This window comes from Xiphophorus couchianus, chromosome 12, assembly GCF_001444195.1.
Source record: "Xiphophorus couchianus chromosome 12, X_couchianus-1.0, whole genome shotgun sequence".
In the NCBI taxonomy this organism is placed as follows: Eukaryota; Metazoa; Chordata; class Actinopteri; order Cyprinodontiformes; family Poeciliidae; genus Xiphophorus; species Xiphophorus couchianus.
Window position 1 is genome coordinate 25,408,464 of NC_040239.1, and position 15,763 is coordinate 25,424,226.

Genomic DNA, 15,763 nt, shown 5'->3' on the forward strand with positions numbered 1-15,763 from the left:
TTGTGTGTATATATATATATATGTACATGTTGACTCCTTCTTTAGGAAATTTGAACTGTTTTTGTTTGAAACCCAAACCGTCAAAGAGCAACGACTTCCTGAATAGAGAATCATGTTTTGGGATGTTCCTCGCCACTCCACCAGGGGGCGCCCCAGTCCTGTTTAACTGGCGAAATGATGTGAGCGTCTGTGGAGAGAGACCCGAGGCGCTGGTCCAAAACTCTGCTCTGCTGCAGGAGCTGCTGTTATTTTAGTTACAGTCTGATATTAATGCCTGTGCACTCGGCACCACTGACACCCCGATTTACAGACACTGGGTCCACACTTCTGAAGTGTGGAGAACCCCATGATTGTGAACAACCAACATGACTCAACAAAATATTACTTGCACTTAAAATATGTTACTATTCTGAATTAACTTGCTGAACTGACATAAGTTATTTATTTTGGTCGAAATTGATAGGTTAGGAGCTCATACTTCTCAGTTCTTTGAAAGTCTTGCTTAAAAGCTGAAAATAAGAAGCAAGAACTCCAAGTTTCAAAAACAAATACTCAAGCTGGAACCATTTGGGAATTGGTTTTTTTTTTTATTATTATTATTCATTAAGGTTACACATCTTCTTAAATAATACCTCTCATAGGAACTGGAACAATGATTGACGTACAAAAATATAAAGAGAATTATGAAGTGCCTCGATGCCACATATACAATAGGACAATATTTTACAGTATCAAATGTTATGTCAAGTGTTAAAGACAAAAAAACAAAACAGTTATCAGATATAAAACCACCAAGGTATTAAATATAACATCTGTCTGCTTTCTTCCATCAGAACCAAACGTCTCACAGACCGTCAACACAAGGATAACTCAAACCTCCCAGGAACTTCTAGCTTGGTACGAAAAAAACAAAAACCTCAGCGAGAACTATTTCCCTTTTCTTACATTTTCGTTCTTTGCAAATATTCCTTCTTTCTGAGCTCTTTCTATCTACACTTACTGTTCTCCCCTCTGTGTCACCCGTCTCACTGCACTGCCTCAGCGTTACGCCCTCCTGTCAGTGCGCCTCCACTCTGACCCGGAGGTTCCCTCAAACTCGGCATGGGCCAGGATGGTGGCCTCGAGTTAAAATGCGATGCTAACACAGCGATAACACCCAGATTTATATGCTAATGATGTCATTATCTTTTTTAGATTGCTTTTAATTTGCCAAATGTTGTTGTGTGAACACGGCTGATCTGTGCCACTCCTTTGTTTCCACACCCAAGTTTCCAAGCAGCCAAACTGTTTTGTTTTTTTGTTTTTTTGCAAGTCAGGGAAAATGTAGTGGCCTTCTTTCAGGCAGCTGTGTGGCAGTGTGCAGCACCTTCTGGTAGCTACAGCACTTTCTCTGGCATCTCATAAAAGGAGCGTCGATATAAAATCTTTGAAGTTGTAAAACCGTAAAGTATTTTTATTTTTTCTGTTTACCGGCCCATGCCTACTTCAGATAATAATAATCCTACAAAAACAAAAAAAAGACAAACTCCAAACCTCACCTGAAAAAAGGAATACATATTTGTAATAAAATACCACGGGAAATTTGAGGTAAAGTCTGATTAGTTGTCTTATTCAGCAACCTGAAATATATTTTTTTCATACATTTGAGACACACGTAAGGAACAGAAAACCCCCTGATTTCTTCACCAGTGAGCTCTCATGCGGTTTCACGGCTCTGCTTTGGACACACTAGATGTGGAGACGATCAAAAATTATACACATCGGATCAGAAACGGCTCCACACGATAATTCCATGGAATTTAAAATAAGATTTGCAATTAATATCGGATTTAACATCCAATTAAGTTCTCTCTGGTTTCAAGAACCTCAATTTGACATTTATTTTACATATTACATCAGGAAGCTTATATATATATATATATATATATATAAATCTTTTAAGAAAATCATTTAAATGATTGTCTTAAATGTATTTAACTCTCTTGGTGCCTTTATTTAGTATCCTCTCAGACTAGTTGGTCCTGAAGGCCGAAGCTAACAGCAACATTGTCCCGACTGCGTTGGGTGGTTATTTACATGACGAGGCCCGTTGGAGGCGGTCCGTTACCAGTGATCTCCCTGTATGAAACAAGTACTGAGCAGAGAACATGTTCAAGTCAGAATAACAGTACGGCACCAAAATAAAGCAAAGTCAAGATCACTAAATTAGCGTTTAAGTTGGTGTATGTTTAGTGCTATTATTACTAAAGATGAGTCATGTTCTATTCAGATCTGTTTTCCACAGGAAGCTTATCGGTGTTGCACTTCCACCATTGATGTAAATAAGCGCCCGATTCAAACGTGACATGATTTAACTAGTTTATAAATTAGCTTTAGCATTAGCCGCTATGATCTGTTGTCGAATTTGTTTTCAAATGGAAGAAATTAGCTTTGGTCTCAGCTCCTCTCAAACTAGCTGCTAGCCTCTGTGCCCAACTGTTCTGGATTCATACTAAATAAATTTGCTCCTTTGTCTTTAGCTTTTATTTCCTGTGTGAAATAAGCTCACCTTTCCTAAATGGCCCTTCCCTCCACTTTTCCCTTAAGTTCAGACCATGTAGTCTTACAGCCACACAGTCCCAAGCAATTCTAGTTTCTACATTTCAATAAATAACACTAAGTCCGCCTTAATTCTGTGACCACCGTTTTTATCGCAGCCCTTCAGCGCCAACGAGATAGGATCCCGTCTACCAAGTTCAGAATAGTAAGCTGAGTTGGTGATTATCTGGCGTGGTTTTCAGATCACTGTGTGCTCGTGTCCTCAGTCTAACCTCGGCTGATGAGAAGAGATGCTGCCCAGAGTCGCTTTTGGAGTTTTTGGTCTCCAGCGTATGGAGTTACTCAAAAGAAATAATCTATTTTTGGTCCACTTTTCAGAGGCAGCACAGAAATTCCCCACCACTACTCCAGGTCCTCTGAGGGAACTGCGACATGTAGAAAACAAGTGCAATACAGCCATATTCAGAACACTTTGCATCGGTGTGACTGGGTAAAATCCACAGCACGTGTCGATAATTTTTATTTTCATTTTTTCCCTTTCCTCTATATACAGACACCAGGAACCTGAAGGTTACTGTCAGCAATGCTCCAGTCCCACCAGAAGGGGGAGCACAGGTCCTGAGCTTGTTAGCTCTCGTGCTAAATAAGACATTATCCACTGCAGGGCAGCTGCAGAGCACCAAAGGCCCCATTCACGACCGCCACAGCAGAAATCAAAAATACTCTGACTCTGATGATTAAGAGCGGGGGTTTAAAACTCCAGGCACTTCTCTTCCAGTGTGGATCTGTCCAAATTCCTTATGGTGAGAAAAACACACTATTTTAAAATTTTTTAAAAAAAGGTAAAAGTTCAAATGAAGTCTCTTGATGACGCCATGTAGCCCTACAGGTCCTCTGTGTAGATGACGCAGGGGCTCGTGTCCTCGCTGGACTCCAGCTGCACCGTGGACACGAACCAGCGGCGGGCGCCCGTGGGGTTGTAGTTGAGGGTGGTGCGGTAAGTGTTCTTGGCGTGTTTTGGGTAGATGATGGTGGTGCTCTGGTAGCTGACGGGCTTCTGCCGCGGCTCCAGGTACACCTGCGTCTTGTAGCTTCTCCAAGTGGAGTTCTGCACCGCCACCACCGTCTCGCTGAAGGAAGTGGGCATGGGAACCGGGGCGCACACCACCCGGTCTCGGTAGTGCTTGTCGGAGTCGTACTTGACTGCAGACGTGCACCTGAAAGGGACAGAGGGGCCCGTTTAGGAACGTGTCGGTGGTTACATGAGCGAGAGAGAATCGACTGCATGATGACTAACTTGATTTCCTGCTCCGGTTTGGTGTTGACCTCGATGCTCTCTCCGTAGAACACCGGGTGCATGCGCGACTTCGGGTCTGTTCCTGCACAGTTCAGCAACAGGTAGGGCAGCTGTGGGAAGAGGGGAGGGGGAATTTATGACTCACTTTCTCACAGCCCCATGTAAGACCTGTTGAACTACTTTTGATGTAGCCTTTCAAGAAATTCTTGTAAAAAAAAAGGAAAGAAAGAAGAGAAATGCAGCCTTGTTGATGGGTTTCAACAGAGTAAACTACCCAGATTAACAACCCCGTTGAGCCCACCCTCACTCCGCAGACACTCCCAGGTGAGAACTGTCATAGCACTCATCCAGCAACTTTGCCCTTATTGTCTTATATTTTCAAGCTAATATTTCTTCCTTGTAAAAGCCACAAAACTTTTTTATTCTGCCAGCAGGAGGCAGTAGCGTTAGCAGCCTCCAAACGAATCAAATTTTCTGTTGTACTCCTACATTTTAAAGACTTTCAACGTGATCCCAGAGACAATTGTTGGGTTACCCAAAGTACTGCCCATCCCCCACCTGTTGCTGGAAGGAAGCCCGGTGCGTTTTTTTCTATGCTTTTACGAAAGGCGAATTCAGTTGGTTGCAACTTCAAACTTCTTGTTCACGATTCCTTTCTTTTAAATCAGCATTGTTCTTAAATGATTGTCCTAAATGTTCTTTGAATTATAGGATGTATTTACTGCATATCATCATCTTCCTTAAACAATGGTCTAAGTGACCCCCCCCCCCCCCCCAAATATCTAAATTGTCCTTTGGCAAAAATTTACTTTGGCCATTATTTTTGTAAAGTTATATTCTGGGTGTTTGTTCATTGATTTGTATTATTTTCCCAGTTTTCCTTTAATTGCACTTTAATGTTTAAAATAGCAAATTTGAACCTCAAATTTAATCTCTAACATACATGCATGGCATACAGTGGCGCAAAAAGTGGGTATGCAGGGTATGCAACGCATAGGGGCGCTGCACTAGAGGGGGCGCCAAAACCCCGTCTCGAAAAATGTTTTTTTCTTGTTGGCATTTTCTATAATTAACAGAATGAAATGATCAATAACAGGGGAACAGCACTGATTAGGCGCCCCTCTGCTCCTCCCATGCAGGTGGCTGTGCACGCGCCCCTAAGAGTACGCAGGCGCGTTTTTTTTTTTTATTTTAGACTACCACTCATAGTGCACTTGACAAAATGGAGCGGCAGAAAAAAAAGCTGTCCGGGGCGCAAAACAGAAAAAGGAAAAGGGAGAAGGATAAAGATGTTGGCGGGATGAAAAAAAGCCTTTCAATGTGGTTGAAAGATATTAGGTAAGTACCGTCAGTGTATTAGCAGGACAGGAGGGCTGTAAATAATCAAGTTAGCTAAAGCTAGCAGCTAGCCTAATACGGAATCGTCCCATATTTGGCTGTTAAAAGTTGCCTCCCCTATTAAACCATTAAGGGACGCGATTTGTTTTGTATTTCTATGAATATCTGATACATAAACCTGTCACAGACACATAACCGCGCACTAAGTAAGAATGACCGAAATAAAACTCAGGAAATATTAACACAGGAAAGCTAAAGCTGCTGTGGCGGCAGTGCCCAGCTATGGTCCAACACTTAGCCCTCCTGGGTGCATTTTTTTCACTCATATATATTATGGATTCTTTAATTAAAGATGAGCTGTTCAAGTTCATGCGTGTATCAGACAAATTAGTCATCAGAGTCACTAAAGCCCTTAAACTCAAAAAGGTTGGTGACCTATTTTACCAACCTTTTTGGCAGGGGGACACTTGAGTTTAAATGTCTTATTCAATACCACTACAGTGGTGTTGTGATGTATCTGATAAGTCAGATCAGATGTAATGTCCAATCAGTAACGGTTATCCAACAAGGAGATGATTTAAATTAAAGTTTAATTTCTATTGTAGTTTGACTGCTGTATGTTTTAAGCCTATTTAACACAAAATTGATGTCATTCAGCTGTGATGGTGGAGAGAAAGAAGAGAAGATGATGAAAGAGGAAGAATCAGGACAGACAGGGGAAGGCAACAGGTTGGTCTAATGCAGGTGGAAGTGAGGGAGCAACTAGTCCATCTCAAGCACAAATTTTTAAACATTATTTTTAAAAACGGTAAGATCTGTAATTTTTACAACTAATAATGCTTTTTTGACCACATGACTTAGTGGAGAACACCACAGACAAGGGATGAAGGAGACAGACATGAGGTCAGTGATAGAGGAGACAAGTGATGAGATCAGGTAGGCATTAGGAAAGCAACAAAAACCTATATACCACGATGGTTTGAGTTTCTGATGACCATCTTTGATCGTGTTCTTTTTTGGGGAAAATTAGTGCAGGCAGTCATGGTGAGTCAACCACGAGAAAAGAGAATGAGAAACAGAAAGGTGCAGATGAGGGAGAGGAAGAGCAGAGAGGACTAGATGATGAAGAGAGAGAGAAGCACAGAGCTGCGGAGGAGAGAGCCGAGACAAGGCTTTATTCAGAAGAACCATCTGAATGGCCTTTACCACACAAAATGGGGGACACATTTAGGCAGTACATGGTTGTAAATGGCCCACAGAAAGTTTCTGATGGTCCATATCCAAGATCAGAGAAGAATAAGAGGTGTTTTTCCAAAGCATACTGTTTTCGTTTACTGTCTAATGGAGAGAAAGTTGAATGAGATTGGTTACTGTATTCTAAAAATACTAACAGAGTCTATTGTTTTGCATGTAAGCTTTTTGGTGAAGCTAAAGTTCTTGACACATGCCTTGTGGAGGGGTATAATAACTGGCGATGTCTTTCAAAAACACTGAAGCACCATGAAACCAGTAGTTCTCACATAAATGCTTATCTGACGTGGAAAGAAATGGCATTTCGCTTACGCCTAGGTAAAACTATTGATAGTGAACTGCAGAAAACCATGGCAGCTGAAAAAGCACACTGGAGAAGTGTGTTGACTAGAGTTATCGACTGCATACTTTTCCTTGCAGAGAGAAACTTGCCACTAAGGGGGAAAAATTCTCAGTTAGGAAATCCTAAAAATGGAAATTTTCTGGGAATCCTTGAGCTCATAGCGCGATATGATGTAACACTGGCAGAGCATCTTAGAAAGGCTGTCTCCAAACAAACCACTGGATATCTGACATGGTGCACTCAGAATGAATTTTTAGATTCAATATCAGAGTGTGTTTTGAGTAAAATATCTGCCAAGATCAAGTCCTCTAAGTACTTTGCAGTGGAACTGGACTGCACACCTGATATTTCAAAGCAAGAGCAGGCCTCAGTCATCATTCGATATATGGGGGGGCGCCGAAGATATGTTCGCATCCACCACAAAAATATGGAGTTGCGCCCCTGATGGCATATATGCTATTTTGAAAAGCATCAATCCATCCAGCACCAAGACTGGGACAAAAATCTTCATATCTGTCCCTGGATGGATTTGCAAACTTTAATCTGACTTTTTATGAGACTGTTGGAGCAATAACCTCTTCCTCTCTGAGTGACATTTCAGTCCAGGTTTATATATTTGCTTAAGCATTTAACTCAAGTGTTAAAGGAGAGAGGCTTGCAAAGCATCATCATCATCTGGGCTCTCCCTGTTTGTTTAAAGGCACAGTAATCTTTTTGTCTGTAAACTTCTGACTTTGAAGAAAGTAATTAAATAGTAAAAATGATCCATCTGTCAACATTCTGCTATAGTAAATTGAGATAATATTGGTAATTTTACCTGACCTAAATCAGATAAAGTTTACTCTACTTTAATATGAGACAGAGAGAAAACAAAATGTTATGATTCTTATTACAGTGTATGCAAATATATGGATTCCTCCACAAATGCACATAGCATGACTGTAACTGTAATAATTATTACGATATTTCATATTACCAGCAGAAGGAATAATTGCTGCTTTTCTGTTTGAAACACAAGCGATTGGTATTTGACATCGATATTTCTTACCATCATGAAACCCGGTTGGTATTAGTTAAGGTAACACTTTTGAGAATTTCAAACTAGCCTTTGCCTAATATAAAATTAGAGGAAAAAATGGCAAGAAAAGTAAGAGAGTAAGAAAAGTCTGTGGTGCTGCTTGGAGCCCAGTGGAGTGAAGGAAACGGGTAATGAGGTGATAGAGAAGTGACACAGCAAAGATCAGCAGGGAAGGTCAACGCTAAAGTTTAAAACAACGACCGCGCAGCTCCGTCTCACTTTGCTCATTCGCTAAGAGATTATTTTTCTGTTTTCTTAACCTGGCCTTCCTTTAATGGCTCTAATGATTTTAATGACAGACTGATTGGACGTGACTTCAGAAAGTAGATCAAAATGACCGCCTTTACATATCTTATTAGCTGTAAATAGTTAAATACAACCAGAACTTAAGTTTAAGCTGGAGTAAAGTATTGAGAATGTCTTTACTGGATCATTGAGTAAAAAAAAAACACACACAAAAACACACAGACTGAAAAAAATGAGGAAGTTCCAGTTTTGTTTTGTTTTTTCATTTCAGATTCAACAACCTGAGAACAGACACTCTTTTTAAGATTTATTTTCAATCCACTTGGTGCAAAAAAAGCAGGGAAGGCTTCTGTTAGAAGGGTTGCGTTTAATGTGAGTCAAACTGTCCACATGCAGCTCAGCGTGCGGCTTAACCTGTCACCCTCTTTGCTCCTAGTCACGCCCAGTGGGGAACATTGGAAGAAACCACAAAATCACAATGTAAACTGTGTGGATTTCTCCAGAATTTCATGTAGGGCTAACAGGCAGACAGGAAACAAGACGAGTGCTAGTTGCATCGCTACCAGGCTGATAAAGGTAGCAGCAGATTTGACCAAACTGTGGACAAGAACCAATTCTTGTCATCAAGACTTCATCAGATCAGAACACAAATACAAACATGTTCGTATATTCTGAACCTCAAATTTCATCCAAACAGATACAGAACTTGATTGTATTTTATTCTGATTTTGCTTTTGCTCCAGAGGTCAAAAATATTGGACCATTCTTCTTTGCAAAATAGCTCAATCACAGTCAGACTGAGAGGAAAGTGTCTGTGTGCATCAACTCTCTTGTCTTTGCACAGACTCTCAGTTAAAGTTGCACAATATATTGCGAGTATCGCAGTATCAGTGTCTGCAATATTCACATCGCAAAGGACTACTTGGAGTCTACTATAGGACACAAAAGACATTGCTAAAAATGCTAAAGGTCACATAAAGTAGGCAGCACAGATTAGAAAGAGATGGAAGAATAAAACAGGCATGTATCACACCTGATATCGCCATGGCAATATTTAAAAAATATTATCGCCATTGCAATTTTTTTCTGATGTCCTGCAGCCCTACTCTCAACTGGATTTAGGTCTGGGCTTTGACTGGACTAAAGGTGGGCGACATGGATTTAGGATTTTAGAGTGACATTTTGTGGTACTATTGTGATAATGATAAAGATTGTGGTAAAATCCCTGTTTATTACTTTTTTTCTAAGTAACAGTTTGGCTGTGACTGCATGGCACAGCATTCACAGCACCACAAACAGAAATAATGTTGAAAAATATGCATATTCACAATATGCTTCTTCAATGCAATCTACTTTAAAAAGTGTGATTTATGTCTCTAAACTGCACACAGTAACTGCATTTAACCATTTTTTCCAAATTGACTGATATTCATTGATGCTTTCATGGACCATGATATTTACCATCAACAACTGAAATTTTTCAGGACGACAACAAATCAAAATTATTATGAGAAATTCTCCACGGTAAATGACAAAACATATATTTTCTTTTTCAGTAGGTTCTCCCACACGAGCTTTATATCTCTGCAGCTCCACCACAGGCAAAAATGACCTTTTGCTCCCAAGATGAATGCTCTCCCTGCCCAGCTTGTCCCTTCAGGTGAACGTGAACGTTTTGCAGCTGTGCCATTCTCTTGCTATTTTTGAGGTGATGGATCGAAAAGCGTTCCACACCAAAGCTGGGTATATTGTTTTATAACCTAACCCTGTCATAAATTTCTCCTCAGCTTTTCTCTCTTGACCTGTCTGCTTTGTGACGCCGTTTGAACCGTCAGAACAGCTCCATTTATGCTGAGATTAAATCACACAAAGGAGGAGCACCCTGTTTGCTACCAAGGAGACTCCTAAAGGCGACTGGCTACACTGGATTTTATTTAGGGGTAGCACTGTAACGGGAAGTGAATACTAATCTCAACACAATACCTTAATCATTGCGTTTGTAATTGGGGGAACGTGAAGAGGTTAAAGGGGAATGGAAAATTTTGCGAGCTACCATAAGACTGCAGGCGAAGTCACAACAACTAGTTTTTGCTGGACGATAAATTGCCCCAGAAGTTATTGCGATAAACGATAAATATTGTTGTTTGGAGATCACTTTCAAGTGATTTAATGGTAATGGTATATTAGTGCAAGAACACATTGTTAAAGATCAATAAACTTTAAATTCTAATGAAGATTCAAGACTTGAACTGGAAGACATTTTAAATATCCAAACTAAATAAACAAGATACAGAAACAACAAACAATATGAACTATAAAATCTCTGTAAACAAAATTGTCCATCAAAAACAAGGGGCCAGTCGAGACCAAAGCATCAGCATGATAAAAGTGGATGACTTTTATCATCCACTTTTTGGTAGAAGGAGAGTAAAGAGAAAAAAAAAAGATAAATCATGGAAAAGGAAATTATTAAGCTCATTTTCATTTATCGTGCGATTAATCGGTGTATTGCGACAAGCCGATGTATGAGTCAAGTTTTTCCCCAACATTGTCCAACATTGTCCCACATTGTCGCGTGGGTACAAATGCTCTGGTTGGTGGAGATCCGCTTCTCTGCAGCTCTCGGGTTACACACAGAGGAGGCCGTCACATGCCGTGGCCCGGCCACCAGAAGAGACGAGCAACAGCGGGCCAAGGGCGGCAGCGCTCCCTCTCTGAGCTGCGGCGCAACTGCTGGACTCGCCGCCGAGGCCTTAACGAAGCGAGTCGACAGGCGGCTCGTTTTCTGCTGTGACCTGAACACGCTGTACTAGTGTGTGTGATCAGCTTTCCCTCTGCCGCTGCCTGCAACACGCACGAGCAGAGGGGCCTTCCGGTCTGGCCGTTTCTCTGCAAAGAGTTCTGGCAAAGCAAACACTGGTGAAAGGAGGGCAGTCACCTCTAAAGGCAGCGTGTCACATCGACAAAGCAGAAACCCCGCCTGGAAGCCCAGAAGAAATGGTCTGCAGCTGAGCAGTCTACAGTTCACACAATGCACAATGCAGAGCCGGCCGCTGAGGGCGGAGCGGCGCCAAGCAAAACACAGATTTCCAGCTGCCGGCTGTTCTTTACGGCAAAGGCCTCTGACTCTACATCCTGTGTTTGCTCTGAATTTGATGGAAGTGCGTGAAACTATTTAGGAGCAGTATTGAAACTCGACGCTAACTCAGGGCTCTCCTTTGGCCTGGAGCAAAACTCAGAGCAGTGCTGCTTCCACGCTGTCTGGGAAAGGCTGCAGTTTGATTTCAGCAGTTCTCAGACAAGAATGGAAAAGGGAAGCAGGAATTTGGAAAATTGTTTGTATTTCCAGGTTTTGTTCCTGATCCTCCTCTCTAAATGTTCTCTCCTTCCTTTCTCGTGTCATTTGTTCTTTCTTTGTGCCTTTACCTCTTTCCTTGCATGTGTATTTCTCCTTCCCTGTGTTCTTCCTCCAACCTTTCTCCTACTTCCATGCTTTTCTTCTTCTCTTCTTCCCTTAATTCTGTCCATCTTTGCATCATTTCTTCCTTGAGCCCTTCCATCCTTTATTTCTTAAGTTTTCCTTAGTCTTTCTTAGACATTCCTTCTTTCTTCATTCCTCCCTCAAACTTTATCTTACTTCCATTCCTTCCTTCTTTCTTTGTACCCTTCCTTCCTTTCCTATGCATCTTCCTTTTGTCTTTCCTTTTTCTTTACTAAAGCCTTCTTGTTCTGTGCTTCCTTCCTTCTTTGTTTTCTTCCTTCATTCCATCCTTGTGACTTTCCTTCCTGCCTTTCTCACTTCCTTCCTTTCTTACTGTCTTCTTTGTGTCCTACCTTGTTTCCTTCCTTCCTGCCTACTATAGAAATATCTTGCATATATTCATAGTGAACGTTAATATGTTTTATGTAAAATCAACATAACAGACTGAGAAGTCTAGAAATATCTGGAATCTGTGCAGTAAAGCGTGTTGGCATCGTGGCTTAAAGATGACCAGATCATCACACATTGTCTATACATCTGAAGTATATCTTAAGAACGTCTTTGTGTTGAAAAACAGAAAGCTGTTTGGTATCTACACATCTTGAACCTCAGCCAGGTTAGTGAACAGACAGGCTGTCTGAACATTCATCCGTGTTTAGAAGCTGGAGGTCATCAAACACTTATGCCACAGCCTGCTGCTGCTCTGACAAACCCCCTGCACTCCAAAATAGAGCTGGTGGGGGAGCAAGGGGGATTGTTTTTCTCCGGCATGTGAAAACAACACAAAAACACACCAGGAAATGTGTAAAACGTGAAAAGCGCGCACACACACACAAAAAGGGAGACAAGTCCAGTAGAGGCTGACGTTTGGAAGAGCTGGACTGGTCCGAGAGGATTCAGAGTTTCCTGTCAGGCTCCAGCAGACGGACGCTCGGCTGCAGAAACTCTGCTTTTCCGTTCCCTCCTTCACACTCTTCAGCCGTCACCTCGACCTGCGTAGGCATGTTCCGGGAGGCTTCGGGAACCGGGAGTGACCTGCATTAGACTTTCCCTCGTGATGGTTGTGACACACAGGTCACCGCGGGATGCCTCGTTAAAATTCATTCTTGTTCACTTTGGAAGACGAGAAAACGTTTGCAGTTGCCATTAATCAAATCCTGTCGTTTCTTTTTGGTGGGGGAAGGCAGGGGTGGAGAAGGGCGACTGTCCTCAGCTGAATAAGTGCTTCAACATGCGCCGACTCTGTGGTTAATTGATAGCAAACATCTCTGGAAGAATAATGTCGATTTGTGCACGTGAATGTCTGCTGGTGCAGAGAGCGTCAGCAGCATTCGGAGGATTAGAAGTAAAAACCAAATGCAGCGTCTTTTTGCTTGTCTGGAGCATTGCTGGCTGATCGCAGAGCCAAATGAGTAGAAGTTGTTTACTCCCAAATAAGGTGTGTCTGGAGCATAATAATATCAGATATCAGATGATTAGAGCATGTTTGGTAACTTTGATTTCGCTGATACCTGTGCTTCTTTAAACACAGACAGAGCAGTCATGAGATTCTGATGATTACACTAATCAAAAATATAATTTCTTCATAATATTTCTGCAAGGCATAAATCTACATCATGACCCAAATTCCTGCTATTCACTTAACAGAAAGTCAACTTATTTTGCAACAACTGCAAAGTCATTATCATAGCTTAACTAAGGAAATGATGTTTGACATAAATTGTCAAAAAATATTGATAATATCAATACCAAGTCAGTATCGGTATCGGATTGATAATAGCGTGGTAACATCGATACTTTAGTTTCAGACATTACGGTTCAGTTTCTCAACTCCACCTCCAAAAAAAAAGAAGATTTTTTTGATTTTCTCTCAAAAGACCATTTATTTTTCCACTTTGTTTATTGAGGAAAAGAACCACACAAATCAGTTCTGTAGTTCTATTGTTTCTGTTTATCTTGTTCAAACGTTACTAAAGCATTTTGTACACACCCACAAACTTCTTCAAATTCTGTCCTCGGTTAGAACAAAGTAATTGAAAGAGAAAACCACAAAAACACCTCAATGTCAGAAGTTTGATGATATATCAAACTTAAAAGTATCAGTATCGGAATATGTATCGCTATCGGCAAAACTGGCTCTATTATTGTTTCGATACCAAAATATGCAGCACACCTCTAAGACGTTGCCACTTGTTGTTGTGTATCAGTGTTGCCATATTGAGGAGTGGATTCCTTGACATGCATGTTTTTAATTTTTATTTTTGCAACCAAATTTGTTTTTCAAATAGCAACATTTCTCTATGCAACAGATTTCCCTGAGCCAGCTGAGAAGCAGTGGTCAGCAACAGGTAGGGGAGGGGTTCTCTCAAGTTCTCTGGTCTCTCGTTAAAAGAACCATAAACATTAGGAAGGATATGATGAAAAATTGGAAGCTGTAATTTCCTACAACTATTTTTTTGAAAATGATTATTATTTTTCTACTTAATGAAGTCAAAGAGGAGGAACAAATCCTTTCTGGTTGAACGGATCAGTCAGGATAACCCTGGAAATGTTAAAGGAGGTGCACAGCTGCTTCTCTTCAAACAGGTTGGGGAGGTCCAGATCTGTTTTACAAGCAATTAGCCTGTAGGAACAGGTTTCAACAGAAATCTCCTGAGGGGTTTGTGTACAGATGCGGGAGAGCGAACTGATTACATTTGATTCGTCAGAAAAACCCAAGCAAAAATCTCTAGCAATCACTGGTTAGTGTTAAATTCCCTTTCTGTTCAGCTTTAACTTGAGCTTTATGTTATTCTGCTAAAAAAAAAAACAACAACAAATAAAATAATAATAATAAAAAGCCATGAAAGTCTCATCTGGAGGGGACACCTTGGAGGCCCCGGACCCCGTGTCCCTGATGCCTCCTAATGAGGGGCCAGTGGCATCTCCACCATGAGAGCCAGATCAGAGGTTTGCAACTGAGGAATTCAGAGAGAGAGAGAGAGAGAGAGAGAGAGCTTCCAGATGTGCAAGAGGGAACTGATCTCAAGTCTGTTTCTGCTCAAAAGCTAAAATCCTCACATTTTCACTTTGTCCCCCGTCAGCCCCGTCATTATTATGACTATCATGAAGTAAATCACAGTAAAATTGCACTAAGATGTCTGTAAAAATAAAAATAACCAGCTCACAGATGAGGCAGTGTCGTGGTTTCTTACCAGCTTGCCCTCTCTGCTCTCCTTTCTGTAACATCCCTGATTGCTGTCGACGGGCGTCGCGCAGCCGCCGGAGCGCGACTCGATCAGAGCCGGAGACAGCGAGCAGAAGGGCGGACTGGGACTGGGGGGCAAGCCCGAGTCCGGACTGTCGAGCAGCCCTTCACGGTTCTTTCCTTTGAGGCTCTCGTCCATCGCTTGTAAATGTAGGTGCCCCACCATTTCTGGGACAGCAGAGTTGGAAAAAGCTCGTAGACAAAGTCGACCGGGCAGGCTTCTTCTTCTTCTTTTATTGTGAAAATCACCCCCAAACTAGCGCGCTGAGAAGAAATAATCCCTTTTAACTTCTGAATAAGGTTTCTGCATGAAGAAAGTGAGATTCAGAGGAGATTCAACCACTTATTAAATTGCATTTATTTCTCATCGAATCACAGTGCCTACCTGCGCGTGGAGAATGCTCGTATTTAATCCAGAGCAATATTCCGATTGTAGGAAAATAAACCACGAGACGCAATTTTAATGTCGCTTTTCTTCATAAAAAAAAAAAGAAGAAAGAAACTCTAGAAGAAAAAAAAAAAATCCAAGCGTGCGTCTGGCATCGATCTGGATGAGCTCCTCTCCTTCGCTCCGCGCTGTTTCAGTGTTTCTGCGGACTGTGTGCTCTCAGGAGGAGAGCTCCCTCTTGATCATCCTGCCAGCTTGAGTCTCTCTCTCTCTCTCTCTCTCTTCCTTGTACCTGGATCCAGTCCAGCCCCTCATGATCTGGATCAGTTCCACGCACCACCGACAGGGGGGAGCGCGTCTCGCGTCTCCCGCTGTGCAGGTTGGAGGCTGTAAACAAATGAGCCAGGTGGCTGTTGATTAGCTACCCAACCTTTATAGGTTTCATATTAAATAATAGGTTATTAGCCTACATTTTTAATTCATAAAGTATTTTAATAGATCTATCTATCTATCTATCTATCTATCTATCTATCTATCTATCTATCTATCTATCTAT

At 41.5% G+C, this 15,763-nt stretch overlaps 1 protein-coding gene across 1 annotated transcript; it reads right to left on the bottom strand.

Annotated features, from left to right (window-relative positions):
* Nucleotides 1–566: 566 nt before the first annotated feature.
* rflna (refilin A) lies at nucleotides 567–15,471 on the bottom strand. The gene is made up of 4 exons (XM_028033456.1): nucleotides 15,205–15,471; nucleotides 14,767–15,123; nucleotides 3,836–3,945; nucleotides 567–3,755 (listed from the first exon to the last, which is right to left on the bottom strand). Exons 2-4 carry the CDS (start codon nucleotides 14,983–14,985, stop codon nucleotides 3,422–3,424), a joined length of 663 nt encoding a protein of 220 aa, XP_027889257.1. The 5' UTR covers nucleotides 14,986–15,123; nucleotides 15,205–15,471; the 3' UTR covers nucleotides 567–3,421.
* Nucleotides 15,472–15,763: the final 292 nt, after the last annotated feature.